The following is an 18388-nucleotide window of genomic DNA, read 5'->3' on the forward strand; positions in this document are numbered from 1 at the left end:
ACCTGCACTGAACAATAAGCCCGAAACAATTTGCAGATTCCTAGGTGCTGAGAAGGCCTAAATAAGGTAATAATGAGAACCAATAGCATCATCTATTTATCACACAAACAGGTTGTGGTGACACTCCAAACAAGCATATGGACAGGTTGGACAGGCAATACAAATTGATGGAAAACAAATTGGTTTTAGATTGTGCTTGCTGACGACACTTTGTGGCATAAATGTCACATTACTAATTGATTCTTGTACGGAGCAATGACAGTCAAGACCGTGTCATTAGTCAGGTTTGGCCTTTGGAATGTTGCCCGTGGTTGTCCAGCGAGCCAGTCCGCTGCCACCAGTGCACAGGTACTGCCGCAGCTTAGGTTCGAATTCGGCCCACTGCTCTTTCGGCAAAACTGTATTTCTGTCCACTTTTTTGTCACAATGCCTGAAAATATGTTTTAATAACGTTTTTATTTTGGAAGGACTTTTATCATGTGTGAGAGAAGATGCTTTTAGTAATATCAGTCTTCTGTAAGTGTAAAGAAGCATGTGGTACCAACTAGTCTACTTATTTTGTTTTCAGCATGTGATGTTCTCCAAAAAGCTAATTGTTGACTTCTGTGTGGTAAATGTTAGCTTTGTGTAAAGAAACAGCAGGTTCACTCAACCTTGCAGTAAAATATGACTGTGTAGATAAAATAAATGGCACACCTCTCCAAAGAGTCTAAACACTTGCGCCTAAAAATGTGATACTACTGTACATGAAAAATTATATGGCAAACTGTCATAACGTATGATTATGCCTCGCAGCCTTCAACAAAATGTATGTGGAACATTCTAGCATGACCCCGGTTCCTTTCTCAGTCATTTCAGCCTGCAAGGATTGTGATGTAATTCATTGTTCATTGTAGGGTTTCTAGTGAATTTCTATATTAGGACAGCTTCAGAGAATAATATATTAACAGTTATACAGTTATTTCATAAATTTCTTCTTTTTACTATATATGTCCTCACTAATTCAAGTCAGTTTGGATAGGAGCGTCCGACTAAAATATAAATATTTGAACAAATAAATATTTTATTCTAGCTTTCATATGCCAGTCCTTCTCTTCCCTCCCCAATCATCCAGACGTCACAACACCAAATAACAATAGACAGGTGGTCTGATTTCAATACATTTATTTTTTATTGGTGATCACCAAGCTGGTTCCCTTTTACAATGAATCTGCAGTACTTCTAGTTTAGCATTTTAGATTTAAAGAGAAAGAGAGAGATACAGAATATTGTAGAACTAAGATGAATACAACAGAATAAGTACAGTAGTACGACGTTTTATAATAACATCTCAGGGCAAAACAGTAAAGCACAGCCCAGTAATATAACCATATACATTATGCCATCCCAGTACCATTTAGACAATGAGTTTCAAATATACCTTTTTAAAATAGCATTTTTTCTTTTCATTTCCATGTTAATAAACAATTACATTCAGGATTATAACTAAATAATTCACATGCAGAGAGATACGATGGGAGAATGATATATGTTCAAATGACTATCTTTTCATGACAAGAGATTTAGGCGAAAGGGACGGAACTGAAATATGTTTTGTTATCTTCTTCATCTGCGAGTAGAAAGCACTGGCTATGTTTCTTTGTTCAAGGCTTGGGAGTTTTGATCATACATTTCATAAAATAAGCTAAAATGAAAATGTATCACAAGAAGGATCCTACGCTTATTTTTTTGTTTTTGTTTTAAGGTGTATGTACATATTTGTGTGCAGTACATTAATGTACATGTATCATTCATTAAATTGTATTCAATGTTTTTGTTTCAGTGTTTTCAAGTCATATTCAGGAAAAGAAAAAGTTGCAGCTTCAGTTAGTACTTTTTCTGTGTTAGTGTATGTTTCTGTAAGTATGGGACAACCTGTTTTGTGTTGTCGGAAATCCCATTTTTCCTATTGGGACAGAACTGCAAAAAAGCATCAGACACTGCAATATGGATAAACTGACATATCCATTCTGAGTTGTAATGTACAGTAGTCTGTCGTTTCCTTAGGCTTGTCCTCCACTGATTTCTGATATATTTGTGTACAATTGTATGTTTTTGTCCAGCAGCATTCAGAGTAGTACCAACTCTACATTCAAAAAATATTATTTCTGGTTTAGTGCATTCTGCTTCTATGAAATTTTATTTTTTTAATTTGTATTGAGCATTTTACAGCGGTCTGCCAAGGCCCCAGGGTGCTTGATCCTAAGGCCGGTTATTTGGAATTGAGCCATTAAGATGGTCCACCACAACTTAAAACAAACAACAACACACATCAGACCATACACAGAACCCATAACATAACTTCAACATCTTGACCCTGTTTCAGATTCCCCTCGTCCATACAGTGTTAATTCTGTACAGTGTCAAAAAGGGTTGAGTTAGTTTGACAGGATTAGCTTAGAAACACTTGGTGTTATTGTAATATATCCAGGCCATATATTTATGCCTTCACCGAAAACCTCTGATAGGCTATGTGCCTCTCATTTATCTGTAGGGAATGCACTTAGAAGTTTACTTGGCTTCCCATAAGCTTTTGCTAGAGCAGCAGCTACACTTCCTTTTTTAAATTTAGAAGACACTCTTTTTTCAGAGTGACTTACAGGTGTCATTTTTGTTGAATGCCTTGCTCAAGGGCCCAACAACAGATTATTTTCCCCCCATCTGTTGGCTGAAGGATTCAAACCTTTCGTTTACTGGCCCAACGCTCTAACCTCTAGACTATCTGCCGCCCCTGTGCATTGATTAAGAACCTACATTTCAATATCCCTTGAGAGTTCTCCTCAGTGTAGCAGCTATTCTGACCTCCCTGCCCATGCAGTATCCAACGTTACATGCAGCACCGATATCGCAGTGCATAATAACTCTGAAGCATTCACACCGAATAGTGTCTCAATACTACTGAAAGTACACATTCATCCAGGTCTGCGTGTCCGGCAAGCTCTGCTGCGTTGCTAGTCAGAGAATGGGCCAGGCTTGGAACAGACGTCGGGGAGGCTCTCCTGCATTCCGTTCTAAAAGCTTACAGTATAGCATTTTCAGCGCAGCGGGGCTGTGCTTAGTTCAGCAAAGGGACAAGGGTGGCACTGGTCCCAGGCTAGCACTAGACGGTTGCAGACAGTGGGATTGTGGGTAAAGCCTAAGAGAAGACTCTGGTTGTGAATCCAATATAGGAGAGAATGTTAGTCTTGCAGATCGATGTGCAGCAGTTCTGACTGTCTGCCGACCTGGATTCCACAGCAGACTATGAGATACGGTCCCAAAACACACAACGCAGCAACTCTTCAAAAACAATAAGGAAAATCAGATGCTTATTATAAAATAAATTTTTAGTTGTCTTTTGAAAAAAAAAGACACATAGTTGTGTTAGTCCTACATGTAACCGAAATATTGAAAAACTATTTAAATTAACAAAAGTCTAATACGGATCATTGTAAGTCAACTTGATGAATACAACTACCCAGAAAATTAAAAAACAAACAAATAAAACATCAAATTATTCAAAAAGTGATTATAAGCTCTATGGAAATGAATGCAAAAAAATCATATTTTTAATGAGCTTCAATGAGTATTGCGATAAAGGAGCTCCGCCTCTGCTTAACCAACATTCACACACTTGCTAACTCAGCATAAAAACACAACCATTCATCTTCAAAACCCAACAACGTCTCTCTGTGTTCTACACAAGTGGACACTTCAACATAAAACGTTATTCTAAGACCTATTGCAAGACTCACGACTACATGCCACATCTCTACACAATACTATCAACAATATCACATTCATGCTTTTTTTCATATTATCTTAGAGTTGAAACTATCTACTGCGGTTATTTGTTTAGATTAGCTTCCTGCATTGGTTTTACCTAAAAGTTCTGAAGAACGTAATATTTATTTACATATAGTTTCGAATGCTTTCGTAGCTACCTGTTCTAAAATCAAATGCTACCATAGTTCACATCATGGTAAAGAATTATTTTAATAATATCATTTTTTTCTGTGTTTCTCTTACTAGATCCGCTCCCTGCCATTATGCACTTCTACTCCCTGTTCTGAGAAGAGCATTTTTGCTAATCCTTGCTATTTCTTGTTATCGTTTTAACACCGTTTCTGGGTGACACTAAGATAGGGGACAAATTATGGCCAGCCCATGTTCATAAACATCTAAATCTGCTGGCTTAAGCAGCACCCATCCATACCGGACACATCCATATGGATATTATGCTAACTACCTAGTCCTGGACATTAGCTGTTCATTTGTCTGCTATTCTGAAGTGTTGCATATTCTCCACAGTTTCTTGTTCTCCCAGGATTCTTTCCTTTCAATGACTGCTGTCAAAGAGAATGCCAATCCTTCTCTCAAACCCTACCTTTTTGCCCACTATACCACAACCAAAAGGCACATGAGAGCGACCGCCTACCAACACAGTCATGTTTCGGTAAAAGAACACCCACACAACATCCTAGTCTCACAAGGGCACTCTAGACTGCATTGCTACATTTGCCATTGAGGGTCACTGCAGTTTTCATCACTTTATTCAATAGTTCTTAGCGGACAGTACAATATAACTAATTGACAAAAAGTCAAACGTGGAATCTCAATACATTCATCTCAGATGCCTCTGACCTGACAGATCAAATGAAATTCAACCTTATTTGCTGTGTCATTATAAAATAACCTCTCCATATAATAATAATATAATGTTCATGTCGTAACTTAGTATTAATCTAATACAACCAAGAAAAACCATGAGGATGTCATATTAATAAAGAAAAACATTACATCCAGCAGAAATATGGTAATTATAGAAATGTCATCCATTTGCCTACAGTTTAACGCTCACTAGCGTGCACACAGCCAAACGGTATGGTACGTTCACAGGCTACTCCCTACTTGGAGATTTCAAGGACTAGACACACAGCCAATAACCCTTAATTTATCAAGGGAAGATAAATGCAAGCATCATGCTTTAACTACTGAGGAAAATAAGTAAGAAAAGCTGGTTCTTAAACTACTAAGAGGTCCATTAAGGCACCTCCTAAAACTTCATATCAAGCAATGTGGTATAGTCCTTTTTTACTGTAACACTAGCCGACATAGTTGGAGTACAGATAAAGCCCAATGTTATAGTATAACAAGCTGCATCTTACATATTCTCTCCAAACAGGAGAAATATCTCATATATAGTTATGGTACTTACAAAAATACTACCATTGTACAACAGTGTGCGAAGTCTGCGTACAATCGAGAACAACTAGCTATTCCCCCCTTACTGTTTTGGACCTATTTGGAGTGTAAAAAACAATTATATTGAGGTGGTTTTGGCACCCACTTTGGCCTTTTGATGATACATTTTAAAATGGTCATTTCCTGGGGTAATTCTCTGGTTGAATGTGATTTGACAGTGCAGCATCTTAACTGACTAGGAGTTTTGCAAAGAGCATTAGGAACTAGAGCCCCAAAGCAATTGACAAATCAACACATTGTTAAGATGGCGCATTTAGTTAGAATGTTTTGTCCATTTAGATGTGAGTGCAGTTTTAGATTTGGGTGCAGTAAAACTACTGAAAATAACAATCATCACAGATGATATGCGTGCTCACTACTGTATATGTGCATGTTGCCGAGGTTATCTGGAAAAAATACATAAGAACAAATCTAGTAAAGAAGTGGTTTTACGTGCTAGCATATAATTGTTTCTGCCTGATGTAAGTAGTTGTTCTTAGATGACATTGACCAGTTGGAATCCAGTGCACCAACCGAAGTCTACAGCAAATGCAATGGAATCTAACGCCATGTGAGAGCAGAATGTAGAGCTGACAGAAGGCAAGGCTATGAGAAGATACAGGGTAGGAAAACCTCTGGTACAAATGAGAGGAAAGGGCAAGAGATTCAGAAGTTAGAACTCAATCTTGCAGGCAGGGAAAGATTCGTCCTGCATGACCACTGTGCTACTGCTGGCCAGGACCATGATGTTCAGGTCCTGCTGTTTCTCGTGTGTCTGCTGGTACCAGTCCCTCGTCACCTCTGTGTCATGTGTAGGGATCAGAGTGACCTAGGTTAGAGAGATAGAGGATGTATGAGTCAAAGTTGGTTATAAAGGTAATGTTACAATCTGACTGTCCATAAAATGTCTCAGTAACTGTAATAAATGGCAATTTTTTGAAAACATTGTACAAGTGATTCAGATAAGTCATTTTGAATATAACTCTCTGAACCATTAATCTCAATAATTTAGCGAGAAAAGCAAACAAAATTAACTATAATTGTGGAGAGTCTTACAGAATGCAAAGAAAATTCAGTACAGTTCAGTACAATGTAAAAACAAGTCAAACAACAACAGCAGAGGCACAGAGAATGAGTCAGCACCTGTAGATTGGAGCCCCACGTGGCCTTGCCCTCCAGCAGGGCATCCAGGACTCCACGACTGGGTTCTCCACCGGCTGGGTCGTTGCCGCTCACCACATAGTACGCTGCACGCACACGCTTGAAGAACTCCTGGTCCACGTTCTTGGCACTGCAGTGGTTGGGCACATAGGCCAGATCCACGTAGATTGGAGGCCCGGGAGGAACTGCTGAACTAGATTTTTGGGAGTTGGTACCTGAAGGAAGAAGATCAGCATGTGAAATGTTTGAAGTCTCTATTGACTAATTTATTTTCCCGTTTTACAGTGGATAACTAAAGACTTACAAATATATGTACTTGTCCAACAAGTGGAAGTTGGAAAAGGGAAGTATGTATAAAGCCCAGTGGAGAGAATTTGAAATGAAGGTAGACCATTAGAATTTAAACCTAAATTACCTTATCAAAATATGTGAAAGAAAATTGAATAACATATACATTTTGAGTCAAATAACATATTTTTTAACCCTTACCCAAATTGCTTTTGACACCATTCACCAGCCCTTTCCCTGGAGCGTGTAGTTCCCCCTTGGATCCCAGACCTTCTGACATCCGTGTCAGCCTGGAACTCCTTTCAGGATCCTTCCTCCTAAGAGACGCCGATCGAGGTGAGGAATCCTTAGAGGCCTGCTTCACAGGGGTGGTGGATCTCTTCCCCTTCCGGGCTGGGGATGCAGACTTAGGCTTGCCGAGTCCCTTCCGTAGGCTCTTAGTGGTTTTGTGGTCCTTCTTGAGCAGTTTCTCCGAGCTGCTCAAGTCATTAGGGAGAGCTTCTGGGTCCACCATGCACACATCAGGGTGAGGAGGGTGGGGGAAGGGGTCCTTCATTGGGGCAGGTGGGGGGTCATGGGCTTTTGCAGCTGATCTAGGAGAGGGGGGTTGGTGGCCCGCTCCTGTAGCAGAGGCAGATAGTTTATCTACCGGCAGGTGTTCTGCATCTTCGTCCGAGTCCAGGTTACCCTCTGCTGTAATTGATGGGCACTCCTCTGTCTCTGGAGGTACATCTGAGTCCGACTGTGATGCTAATGAGTCACTCGCCGACGTGGGGGGCGTCTCCTCTCCAGCTAGCGCTACCCCAAGTCCCGCTGCCATGCAACCAGGAGGCATAGACACTGGATGTGAGCCCTCTCCAGATTCAGCAACTCCACTTTGAGGGTGATGTCGCGTCTGCCTGTGAGACCTTCTCTTGACTGAGTGCTGCTCACGTTCATCTTCATCGCCCTCCCGAGAATGATCACTTCCAAGCTCCTCTTCACCATCATCACTGGAGAGGGTGTGTGGACTTGGGTTGATGAAGGATGGAGAGATCTCCCCTTTACCGTGTTTGTATTCACATGGGGAGTAACCAGATGGGGAGGTTGAGGTTGCCTCCATAGGCAAGTCAGTGGGACGACTAGATTCCCCTTCTGCTTTTCCAGATGTCTCTATATGGGGTGCATGTTCTGTTGTGGACAGAAGACTAGGCTGGCCTGGGCTTGCCCATTGCGTTTGACCATATTCTTCCTCTGCTTCCTCTGGTTCTTCTGTTTCATACGCTTCCTCCTCTTCCTTGTCGTCTTCATAGCCTGGAGGAGGTGCACTTGGACAGGCACCCGGCCCTTGTAAAAGTTCCCAGTCAGATAGGCTACTCCTCCTCCTTTCGGCCATCTTCTCTCCATGTTTCTCAGTTTTTGGCTCCTCTTTTTCTCCATCTTCCTTTTCCTTCTCTTTCTCACTCTTTTCTTCAGTCTTGTCTTTCTTCTCTGCCTCCCAGTCTTTCTCTATGAACTTATGTCCCTCAACTTTCACCTTCTCCTCTACCTGTTCCTTCTCTTCAGTCACCTCTTTCTTCTCATCCATCTCTTTCTTCTCCTCCTTCTCTTTCTGCTCAAGCATTGTGCCATCCTCTTTAAGGGTAACAACCTTGCTCTCACTCTTTTCCTTCTCTTTTATTTCCATCTTACCTTTCTCATCAGTTGTCTCTTTGTCCTCGTTGCTTTTCATATCTGATGTTGTGGTAAAAGAGGCTTTGCTAGTTTCACTAGTACTTTCTTGGGGACATGTGCTAACCTCAGTAGGCCCATTGGAAGAGGCTTCAGTTGACTGCTGTGGTATTGTTACAATATCAGATTGGGACACTGCTGTGGCTGTACTAGAGGTGAGTCCTTCTTTTTGCTCTGTCGCTGAAGATTTCTGGCATTCAATACGGCATGGAAGAGTACAGTCCTCCATTTCGTAAGTGTAGGAGTCTTTGCTGCCAACTGATCCCTGGGATTCTCTGTCAGAAGAGTCAGCTCTTTGCAGTGGGGAAACATCAAAGAGAGCCACTGAAGTGGACGTGGTTTCTTCATGTTTGGACAGCTGGGAACTTAGTGGCTCTGAAGCTCCAGCATGTGTTTTGGATTTTGTTTCAATAATCCCCTCAAGTTTAAGGAAGGCATCTGACGTCTGACCCTTGTCCATTTCAGGGCTGGATGATGTATTTTGTTCAGAAGAGCCTTTGGCTGGGGTGGCTAAGACTGGAGAGACTGTTGTAAGGCTGAATGTAGTTATAGTTGTTGAGGTAAGCTTTTCAGATGGCTCTAGGTAATCATCCTTTAACATTACCCCTGAGGTTGTGAAGGTTGATTGAATGACTGAAGAGTCTTCATCTTTGAATGAAGAATACTCACAGGAGGCCTCTACCTCCTCCCCAAACTGGTGGCTGGTTAATAAAGAAGATGATGCAGATGACAGACAAGACAAAGACATTTCCTCTGGTTTTATACAAACAGTTTCTGGGGTTATCTGTCTTTCTGCTTCAATCTCTTTCTTGCTGTACTCTTCAACTTCACTGGACTTGGTGGGCAGAGATAGGTCAAGACTGTCAAACCTCTCTGCCTTTATCCCCACCTGGCTGTCCTCTGAATACTCTGATCCCGCTTGTTCAGTTGCAGTGCAACTGTAAGACTGGAGTGGCGAGGCACATAATACATTCTTCAAAAGGGAATCTGCAGTTTCAACCAGTGGAGGGCTGCTTGTTGCTAGGGAAGGTTCTTCTTTTTTGAGAAGGCTGAGATCAGGTTTGGGTGAGTAAGTCTCCTTGTTCTTTTCCTCTTCCTTTGTCACAGGAAGTTCAGAAGTAATTTTATCATCCAATGTGGTTTTACAGATTTCTTTTTCAGACTGTTCTCTCGCACCCTTCTCCACATCTAGATCACTGGCTACTTCTTCTTCCTCATCATCATCTTCTTCCTCATCATCCTCATAATCTTCTCCTACCACCAGTAGACTCTTATCTACACTAACTGGAGTGTCTGGTCCATAATATTCCATTGTAGATTTGCTGCTGAGAGAGCTTCCAATTTCTGTATACTCAGACGCAAGAACATTATCATTTATGACCTGTCCTGAATATGTAGCAGAAGCCTGATTGTCCTTTTCCTTTGGCAATGCTTGAAGCATGTCTTTCTCTGCTGGTGAGTAGCGACCGGATGGAGAGTCTGCTTTCTCACTATCAGATGAATCTACTTTGTCTTTCACCGGGTCATCTTTTTCCTTCATTTTCTCCTTCTCAGTGGTCTGTTTCTCAGGAACTTCTTCAAAATGCATGGCAGTAGCTGAGGCTTGGGTACTGAGGTTGGATTGACTCCATGAGGGGGAGGATGTTTCCTTTCGGCCTGATTGGACTGGGAAATACTCCTCTGCGCTGGGAGATGTTCCAGTCTTGTCTGTCTTTGCTGTAGATGTTTGAGGGGTGGACTCGAAACTGACATTAATCTCGTCTTTCTCCTTCTCAACCTTTTCAGGTTTATCTTCTTTGAGACTGAAAGCAAATGAGCATGGTTCAGCTGCTGGGGTGGATTTGTTGTCTTGAATCTCTGTATATGCAAAGCTGTTCTCTACATCTGGTGTAGCTTGTCCCTCCTTCCTGTCACTCTCTTCTTCTTGACCCTTCTCTTTGTCATTTTGTTCAGGGAAGGCACTTGGTTTGCAAGGAAGGCTTCTTTCGCTCTCTGTGAAAGGTGGAGGGGTGTAATCAACTCTGCTGAATGACAGCGGTTCTTCTTTTTCCTCGTCCTCTGAGTAGAATGCAGCCGCGCCAGCATCTGCCTGTCTAGCTCTCCTATTATCATCAATACCAATTTCTGTTGACTGGTCAAACTCTACTGAAACCTCACTGTGTTCTTTATAATCTGAGTCCTGCTCTTCAGAAACTGGCTTTTCATATGGTTCATACTTAGATGCAACAAAACCTGGATATTCCTCTTGTGAGCTCACACTGAACGTTTCTTTCTCTGTTGTCATTTTGTAAAAACCTTCCAAGTGTTCCATACTATCTGCTTTTGTACTATCAGTGTAGCCTACTTCTTCTGGAACCTTCTCAGAATCTTTATCCAGGACAAAATAAGAAGACGGTTGTGTGTGCCCTGGGGAAGCAACCTCACGCTCTTTTTCCATCTCCCTTTCAGCTTCCTTGCCTGGTTTCTCATCTTCTTTTTTAGAAACATGCTTTTCATCTGTATTAACTGAGTCTATGCTTGTTGTGATGGAAAGCAGCAGTGTTTCATGCTGGGTGGATTCCTCCACAATGGCCTGGCTGTCAGTCTTAGAGAGTGTGGAACTTAAAGCCTGGCCATCATTGCTAGAGAGCGTGGAACTTAAAGCCTGGCCGTCACTCCTAGGGAGTGTCAAACTTAAAGCCTGGCTGTCAGTGGTAGAGAGTGTCGGACATAAAGCCTGGCCATCAGTGCTATGGAGTGTCGAACTTAAAGCCTGGCCGTCAGTGCTAGAGAGTGTCGAACTTAAAGCCTGGTCTTCAGTGCTAGAGAGTGTCGAACTTAAAGCATGGCCATCAGTGCTAGAGAGTGTCGAACTTAAAGCCTGGTCTTCAGTGCTAGAGAGTGTCGAACTTAAAGCATGGCCATCAGTGCTAGAGAGTGTCGAACTTAAAGCCTGGACATCAGTGCTAGGGAATGTCGAACTTAAAGCATGGCCGTCAGTGCTAGAGAGTGTCGAACTTAAAGCCTGGCTGTCAGTGCTAGAGAGTGTCGAACTTAAAGCATGGCCATCAGTGCTAGAGAGTGTCGAACCTAAAGCCTGGCCATCAGTGCTAGAGAGTGTCGAACTTAAAGCCTGGCCATCAGTGCTAGAGAGTGTCGAACTTAAAGCCTGGCCATCAGTGCTAGAGAGTGTCGAACTTAAAGCCTGGCCATCAGTGCTAGAGAGTGTCGAACAAAAAGCCTGGATATCAGTGGAACCTAAAGGCTTTTTGTCGGAAGTGGAATCTGAGGCTGGCTCTACTTTGATGGTCGAAATTGCAGAAACTGTCTCCTCTTTCAAGGTAGGGAACACAATGGTAGACTCTTCGTTAGGATGGGGTTCTGATGTGGACTCAGTTGTTTTTATGCCCTTTTCTAGTACAGGTTCTACACGCTTCTCTTTGAGGTCTTGATCAGCAGAGGGCTCGCATTTTGATAGTGAAGACACACTCCCTATGGTCTGTCCAGAGTTGCTATCCTTTATTTGGTCACTAAGCACATTCTCTGATGACTGACTTGAGAGCAGGTCTTGAGACATTAAATCGTGCTCTGATTGTCTAGGTTCTACTGATAAAGGTCTTGAGCCCGCACCACCCATACAAATGGGTTCCTTTTCATCTTCCTCATCATCATCATCTTCCTCATCTCCATCTGAATATTGAACCTGAAATGTAGATTCAAGCTTGATCGCAGACGTCACCTCAAGTTTTTCTAACATGGTAATCTGTGTGGCCTCTTTTAGATCTTTCTCTTGCACCTCTTCTTTCTCTTTCTCCCATTTCTCCACTTTATTAGGTTCAAACTCATGGGAATCGTATATTTCTGTCTTTTTTGGGCTCTTCTCATCTTTGACGATTTTATTGTGTATTGACAATTCTTCTGTTTTAATGGGTTCAGCTTCATAACTTTCGTCTCTATCTTTCTCTCTTTTCTCATCTTTGCTGTCTTCAAAATCACTAATATCTTCTTTTTCTTTCTCCTTTTCCATCTTCTGTTCTTTACTGACTTCAGCCACATAAGAATCATCTTTTTCTTTCTCTATTGCATCTTCCTGACTACGTTCAGTCTCTAAGGCATGTACCCTTTCTGTTTCTTTCTGGATCATCTTGGTGGACTCAGCCATTCTAGTATCATACTTGTCCTCCCTGTGCTGTTCTTTAGTTGGTTCAGTTTCAAACCTATCTTTATGTGTTTCTATTTGCACATTGTCAGAAGTATCTCTTTCCTCTTCTATTTGCTCTGCTTTTGCTGATGTACTGTAGATGGTATCCATCTCTTTTTCAAATGTTTTTTCTTTTGTCAGTTCAGTGTGAAACATATGTTTCTCTTCTTTAATTGGTTCTGACTGAAGAGTATGTTCACTCTCCATCTGTTCCTCTTTGGTGGCATCGGTTTTACAAGTATCATCCTTCTCTTTCTTCTCATCTTTCATGAGTTGAGCCACAGAGGTATCTTTTTCAGTCTCTGTTTGTTCCATCGTTTTGGAGTCTAGGGCTGGCACCACTTCAGACAGAGATGTATCTTGTATTTCATTTTGTTTCTTTTGTAGTTCTTTTGTAGTTCCAAGCTCAGTGTGGTAATATATTTCACTCTCTTTGTCTTTCTTCTCTTCCTTTATGGGCTCAGCCTCAGAAATATTGTATTTTTCTGTTTCTTGTGTCTCTGCATTAATGACTTCAGCACTATGAATTTGATCTTTTTCCTTTCCTTCCTCATCTTTATCTTGCTCAATGGGTTCTGTGTCAGAAGTTAAATATGTTTCTGTTTCTTTTATCTCTTCCTTGACCATCTCCAAAATGTTTCCATTTTCTTTCTTTATGTCTTCCTTAAAAGCTTCAGCTTTAGTGGTGCCAGCTTTTTCAGTTTCTTTCTTCTCTTCATTCATGGCTTCAGCTTCATTAATGTAATAGTTTTTATTCACATTCTCCTCTTTATCTGCCATGATAGGTTCAGTGTCAGAAGTTAGATCTTTTTCGATTTCTTTCTTCTCTTCCTTGACTGTCCCAAACATGTCTTGTTCTTCTTTCTCTTTCTCATCTTTCTTTTCCTTGAATTCTTCAGCTTCAGTAGTCCCAACGTTTTCTGTAACAGTTTTCTCTTCCTTGATGACTTCAGCTTCACGAATTTCAAATTTTTCCTTTACATTCTCATCTTTATCATCCTTCATTTGTTCTGTGTCATAAATTGTATATTTTTCTGTTTCTTTCTTTTCTTCCTTGATGGTCTCCAACTTGTCCTCTTTTTCTTCAGCTTCATGAATGTCATCTTTTTCCTTCAATTTCAGATTTTTATCTACTTTGATAGGTTCAGCTTCATGACTGTCATATTTTTCTTTTACTTTCTCAACTTCATCTTCCCCGATTGGTTCAAAATTAGCAAACATTTCTTTCTTTTCTTCTTTCATGGTCTCTAACATGTCTTCTTTTTCTTGTTCCTTAACTTCAAACTTTTCTTTCTTCTCTTCATTTATGGGCTGAGCATCATGAATGTCATGTGTTTCTTTCAATTTCTCAACTTTGTGTTCCAGGATTGGTTCACCATCAGTAGTCCCAACCATTTCAGCATTTTTCATCTGTTCATGAATGGGTTCAGCTACATAAACTTTTTCATCCTTATATTCTTTGAAATGTTCCACTTCAGCAGTACCAACCTTTTCTGTTTCTGTCTTTTCATCCTTGATAGGTTTAACTTCATGAATGTCATCTTTTTCTTTAACTAGTTCAACTTCATCTTCTCTGATCGGTTCAGCCATAGAAGTACATACTTTCTTTTCTTCTTTTATAGTCTCAAACATGTCTTCTTTTTCTTTATCCTCTTTATTTACTTCCTTGGTCATTTTAGCCTTATTAGTATCCTCTCTTTCTGTGTCTTCCTCATTTAAATATGTTTCTATGTGTTTTAGATCAGAAGTATCATCATCATCATCATCTAAGAAGCTACTTTCCTTCTCCTTTGGGAATTTAGCTTTACTGCACACTTTGGATTCTTTCTCTAGATATGTTTTATCATCTTCGTCATCACTTTGTCTTAGTGTAGCCTTACCACTAGAAATGTCTTCAGTCAGACATTTATTTAGTGATATGGAAGATTCCTCTTTGGCTGACTCTGAGATAAGAGTCTCTTGTTTCTGTTGGATCTCATCTTCGGAAAGGTGGATAACATACTTTTCCTCCACTTTTGTTGCAGGCAAGTCTTTTTCAAATGATTTCTTCATAGTTGGTAGTGTGTCTGACTCAGTCAACTTGATGTCAGTGTCCATTGTTTTATTTTTAATCTCTTTATCTTCCTTTTCCACTTCATCTTTCTTTGCATCCTTATCTTCTGTTTTGGTGGCTGAATCATGAACATTCTCCTTTGTTTGATGCTCCAGTCCTGGGAAGGCCTTGGTATGTTCCTCCACAGGCAACTGATGAAGTGGAGAGTGAGTTGGAGACTCGATTGGGGAGTGGGTTGCACTGGGGGGTCCAGATTGTGTGGGAGAAGCCATTTTCACAGTGCTATCATCTGGACTGAAGCATCGCTCTTCACCTTCTGAAGTAACAGAGTCTGATCTTAACGGCTTTGAAAAAGAGGGTGGTGGTGACATTGGTTTTGAAGGTGTCACTGTTGTGATATCTTCTTTGGACGCAACTGGTGAGTGATCCAGCTTCAAATCCTGAACATGTTTAGAGACAGGAGACTCAAAGGCAGGGGACTTATCCACATCTATTTCTCTATCATGGAGTGTTTGTGGGGAGGAATAGCTCTCCTGGAGTTTTCCAAGTGAAATGTCTATGTTAGGAGTTTGATCTTCATCTTCTTCATCCTCGTCCTCTTCTTCATTGTGAGTCTTAATGACCTTAGCCTCTGTCTTTACGTCAGAGACAACAGGCAGGCACTCCTCAGATGGAGGTGACTTTGAACACTTGTCATCCTCTAAAGAGGATGTTGGTGAGATGGTCCCAGCAGAGTGTAAGTGTTCTTTTGCATGTGTGGCCTCGGTTGGAGTTGCCAGGGGAACACTGTTTACAGTGTCAAGAAGAAGTGAGCTTTTGCCTGTTTCTTCAGTCTGAGGTGTAGTGACGGAGGCCACTGATTGGTCTTCTGCAATAGAGGTAGGGAAAGAAGACAATTTGTCATACTCTGTGATGGATGTGGCAGAGGAAACATGTTCCTCCTCTGCCAAAGGTGCGGCTATGTTTGTGAATACAGATACTTGCTCATGTCCACAAATGAAACCTTTGGCTGTTACATCAATCATAGCTGCCGCTTGCATCTCTTTCATTCCGTGGATGGAGTCAAATGAACCTGTCTGATCTGGGACAGAGATGTCATATGAACCCACTTCATATTGGAGATGTGGTATCCTATCTTCAGCTTCCTCGTGAATCTCTTCATCAGAAATGGTCTGTTCAGTTTCAGAGTAAGCAGGAATGGTTTCATCTTGAATGAAAGACATGGGTTCAGCTGCTGTAGCTCCTTGCAATGTTGATGCTATGTCAGCCGTAGCACCTCCTATGTTTGAGATGTAGCCCTCCTCATCTTCCTCTTCCTCCTCTTTGGTTCCAGAAGGCATTTCAATAACTTTGCTATCCCAGTCCTTGGGCAATATTTCTTTGCCTTCCATGTCAGGTTTGAATTCTACATCTGCTATTACATCTAAATCTTCCACCTCTTCCAGCTCAGCCTTTTCAACAGCTTCTTCAATTCCTACCTCTTCTTTCTCCTGGGATGGAGACTTTCTGCTTTCCTCTTTAGTTACTTCAATAGCTATGTGTTTTTCAGCTTTCTCCATTTCCTCCACCTCATGCTTCCTGTCGAGCCCATTATCTTTTACATTGTCTTTTGAGTCATCTTCCTCCTCCCCAATCCCCATATCTTCCTCTTCTTCTACAGTTTTTCTCTCTGCAATCATTCCTTCTTCTTCCTCCTCATCCTCAATGGCAGCTCCTTCATCCTCATATATTTCTACCTCCTCTGCTTGTAATTTGCCCTCTTTGCTTACTAATTCAATCTCATCTTCCACCTCCATATCTGCTCCTTTCTCTGGAGATTGTGTGCGTGGTGGGGTTTGAGAGACAGATTCCGGTTCTTTCTCCTCTTCCTGGTTAAGGGATTCAACCATGCTTTCCTCTGCAGGTGTCTCCACTGCACTTTCTGGTGGCTCTGATAATATCTCATCTTGTTTTAACCCCTCAAAATCTTTGGTAAGATCCTCTGGAGTGGAGGAAGCAGTAATGCCCTCAACAGCTCCATTCTGTAGTGGCTCAGGGAGAGTGGTCTCCTCTGTGTGTTTTTCAGTTTTGGTTTCAGCAGGCTCTGCCTTAGGCGCTTTGACTTTGCTTTTGTCAGTTTTGGGCTTACTTGACACCTTTGCCCTATGCAGGGTCTTTCTGACCTCTGGTGTGAGGGGCTTTAGGTCAGGTTTTGTTATCTTTCTCAGCTCTGGTTTAGAGGTATCCTTTTTCTTTTCAATTTTGGGATCTTTTTTTTCATCTTTTTTGGCTGGGTCATCTTTCTTGATTTTCTTGATCTCTTTTTTTTCTTTGTCTTTTTTTTCATCCATCTTGGTGGCCCTTTCCTTTGAGTGTTTTTTCAAGGATTTCTCCTTCAATAGTTTTTTCTTTTCCGGTGCATCTGTCTTGGATTTTAGTATTTTTGCGGGTTTTTCATTCTCCTTAAGTTTCTTCTCCTCCTTTTTCTCTATCTTGTTCTCCTTTACAGAGTCACTCTTTGCCTCTGTGGTTGCTGATACCTCATCGTCTGCCTCTTTCTTAGACACTTTTGTAATCTTGGGGGATGATTTCAGACTTTCTTTGCTGTCTGTTCTTTGCTTCAACTTGGTCTGTTTTAGAACAGAGGGTGGAGCCCCTGAGGCTATGTCTTTTTGTGTTGCTACTGGGTATCGCAAGAAGTCAAGGTGCTTTAATTTCTCTAGCCCCTCCAGGATTTTGTTTTGTGGTGCATTTCCAGGAAACAGCACTCTCACAATCTTTTCTGCTGGATTGGCAGGAAGCCACACAACTAATGCTGTAACTGATGTCAGGTAAGGTACAGATATTTCTCCCTCTTTTCCATTGGGCAGCACAATGCCTGTTTTGGCCTTGCTGTTACCCGCCCACTTCTGCATTAGAAACTGCATCTCCTTGCTGTCCTTGACGGGGTTCAGAACATACATGTCTAACTTGCCCACTCCCATCTTATGGAAAAGGGTAAAGGGCTCAATAGTGTTACTGACCAGTCTGCAGAGAGGCTCTGGCTTGATTCCGAGTTTGTTGAGGTACTGCAGCGTGAGTGAGGCCTCCTCGATGCTGCGCTTGACCTTTAGGTTTGATTCTGGCATACGTAGTTTCTCTGGTACATTAAAGAAGATTACACCCAGCTCTGGGGAGATCAGGTTCTTCATCCAGTCACTATAGGTGGTTGAGCCTTGTGACTGCTCATCCTCCTGCTCTGCTATTTTTCTCTGAAGCAGCCCGTTGATGCCTGGCAGATTGTCTGCACCAATGTGAGTGAGTAGAATTGAGTCGATGCGGTCCAAGTGTCTGACTAGCTTCCAAAAGCATGATTTCCGTTCAGAGCCTCCATCCACTAGAATGTTAAAGCCGTTGACTGCAAAAAGGGCAGAGTCCCCCCTCCCCCCAGGAAAGATGTAGCAACAGGGCCTGGACAGTTTCAGGAAGCCTCCAGATGTGGGAGGCTCCAGGAGGTCAAAGGGCGAAGGCACATCCACCGTCTCGGAGATGTACTCCGTGAACTCTGTAACACCCTCCATCTTGGGGAGCACAGGCTCAGGGTTCAGTTTGTACTCCAGGAACTCCCGGAATTGCTGCAGCTGCCCCAAGGAGCTCCAGCCCACCTCTGCTCGGCAGGAGACAGTAAGTGTGGCCCGCTGCTCGGGGGCTGCTTCGCCCAGGGAATAACTGACCTACAGAAAAATTTGTGATAGAAACAAGCCCAAGGTCAGTGC

At 41.9% G+C, this 18388-nt stretch overlaps 1 protein-coding gene across 2 annotated transcripts in view; it reads right to left on the reverse strand.

The window, feature by feature from the left end:
• Positions 1-1147: 1147 nt before the first annotated feature.
• map1ab (microtubule-associated protein 1Ab) overlaps positions 1148-18388 on the reverse strand; it is a 71291-nt gene continuing 54050 nt past the window's right edge. For both annotated transcript variants that reach the window (XM_029114916.2, XM_029114917.2), the window contains exons 5-7: positions 6913-18346; positions 6406-6638; positions 1148-6091 (exon numbers count right to left, since the gene is read on the reverse strand). In XM_029114916.2, the coding sequence (XP_028970749.2) occupies positions 5936-6091; positions 6406-6638; positions 6913-18346 (11823 nt within the window). In that variant the 3' untranslated portion in view covers positions 1148-5935. The remainder of the gene's footprint in view (positions 6092-6405; positions 6639-6912; positions 18347-18388) is intronic.

The sequence above is a fragment of the Esox lucius genome, chromosome 19, assembly GCF_011004845.1.
Source record: "Esox lucius isolate fEsoLuc1 chromosome 19, fEsoLuc1.pri, whole genome shotgun sequence".
NCBI lineage: Eukaryota > Metazoa > Chordata > Actinopteri > Esociformes > Esocidae > Esox > Esox lucius.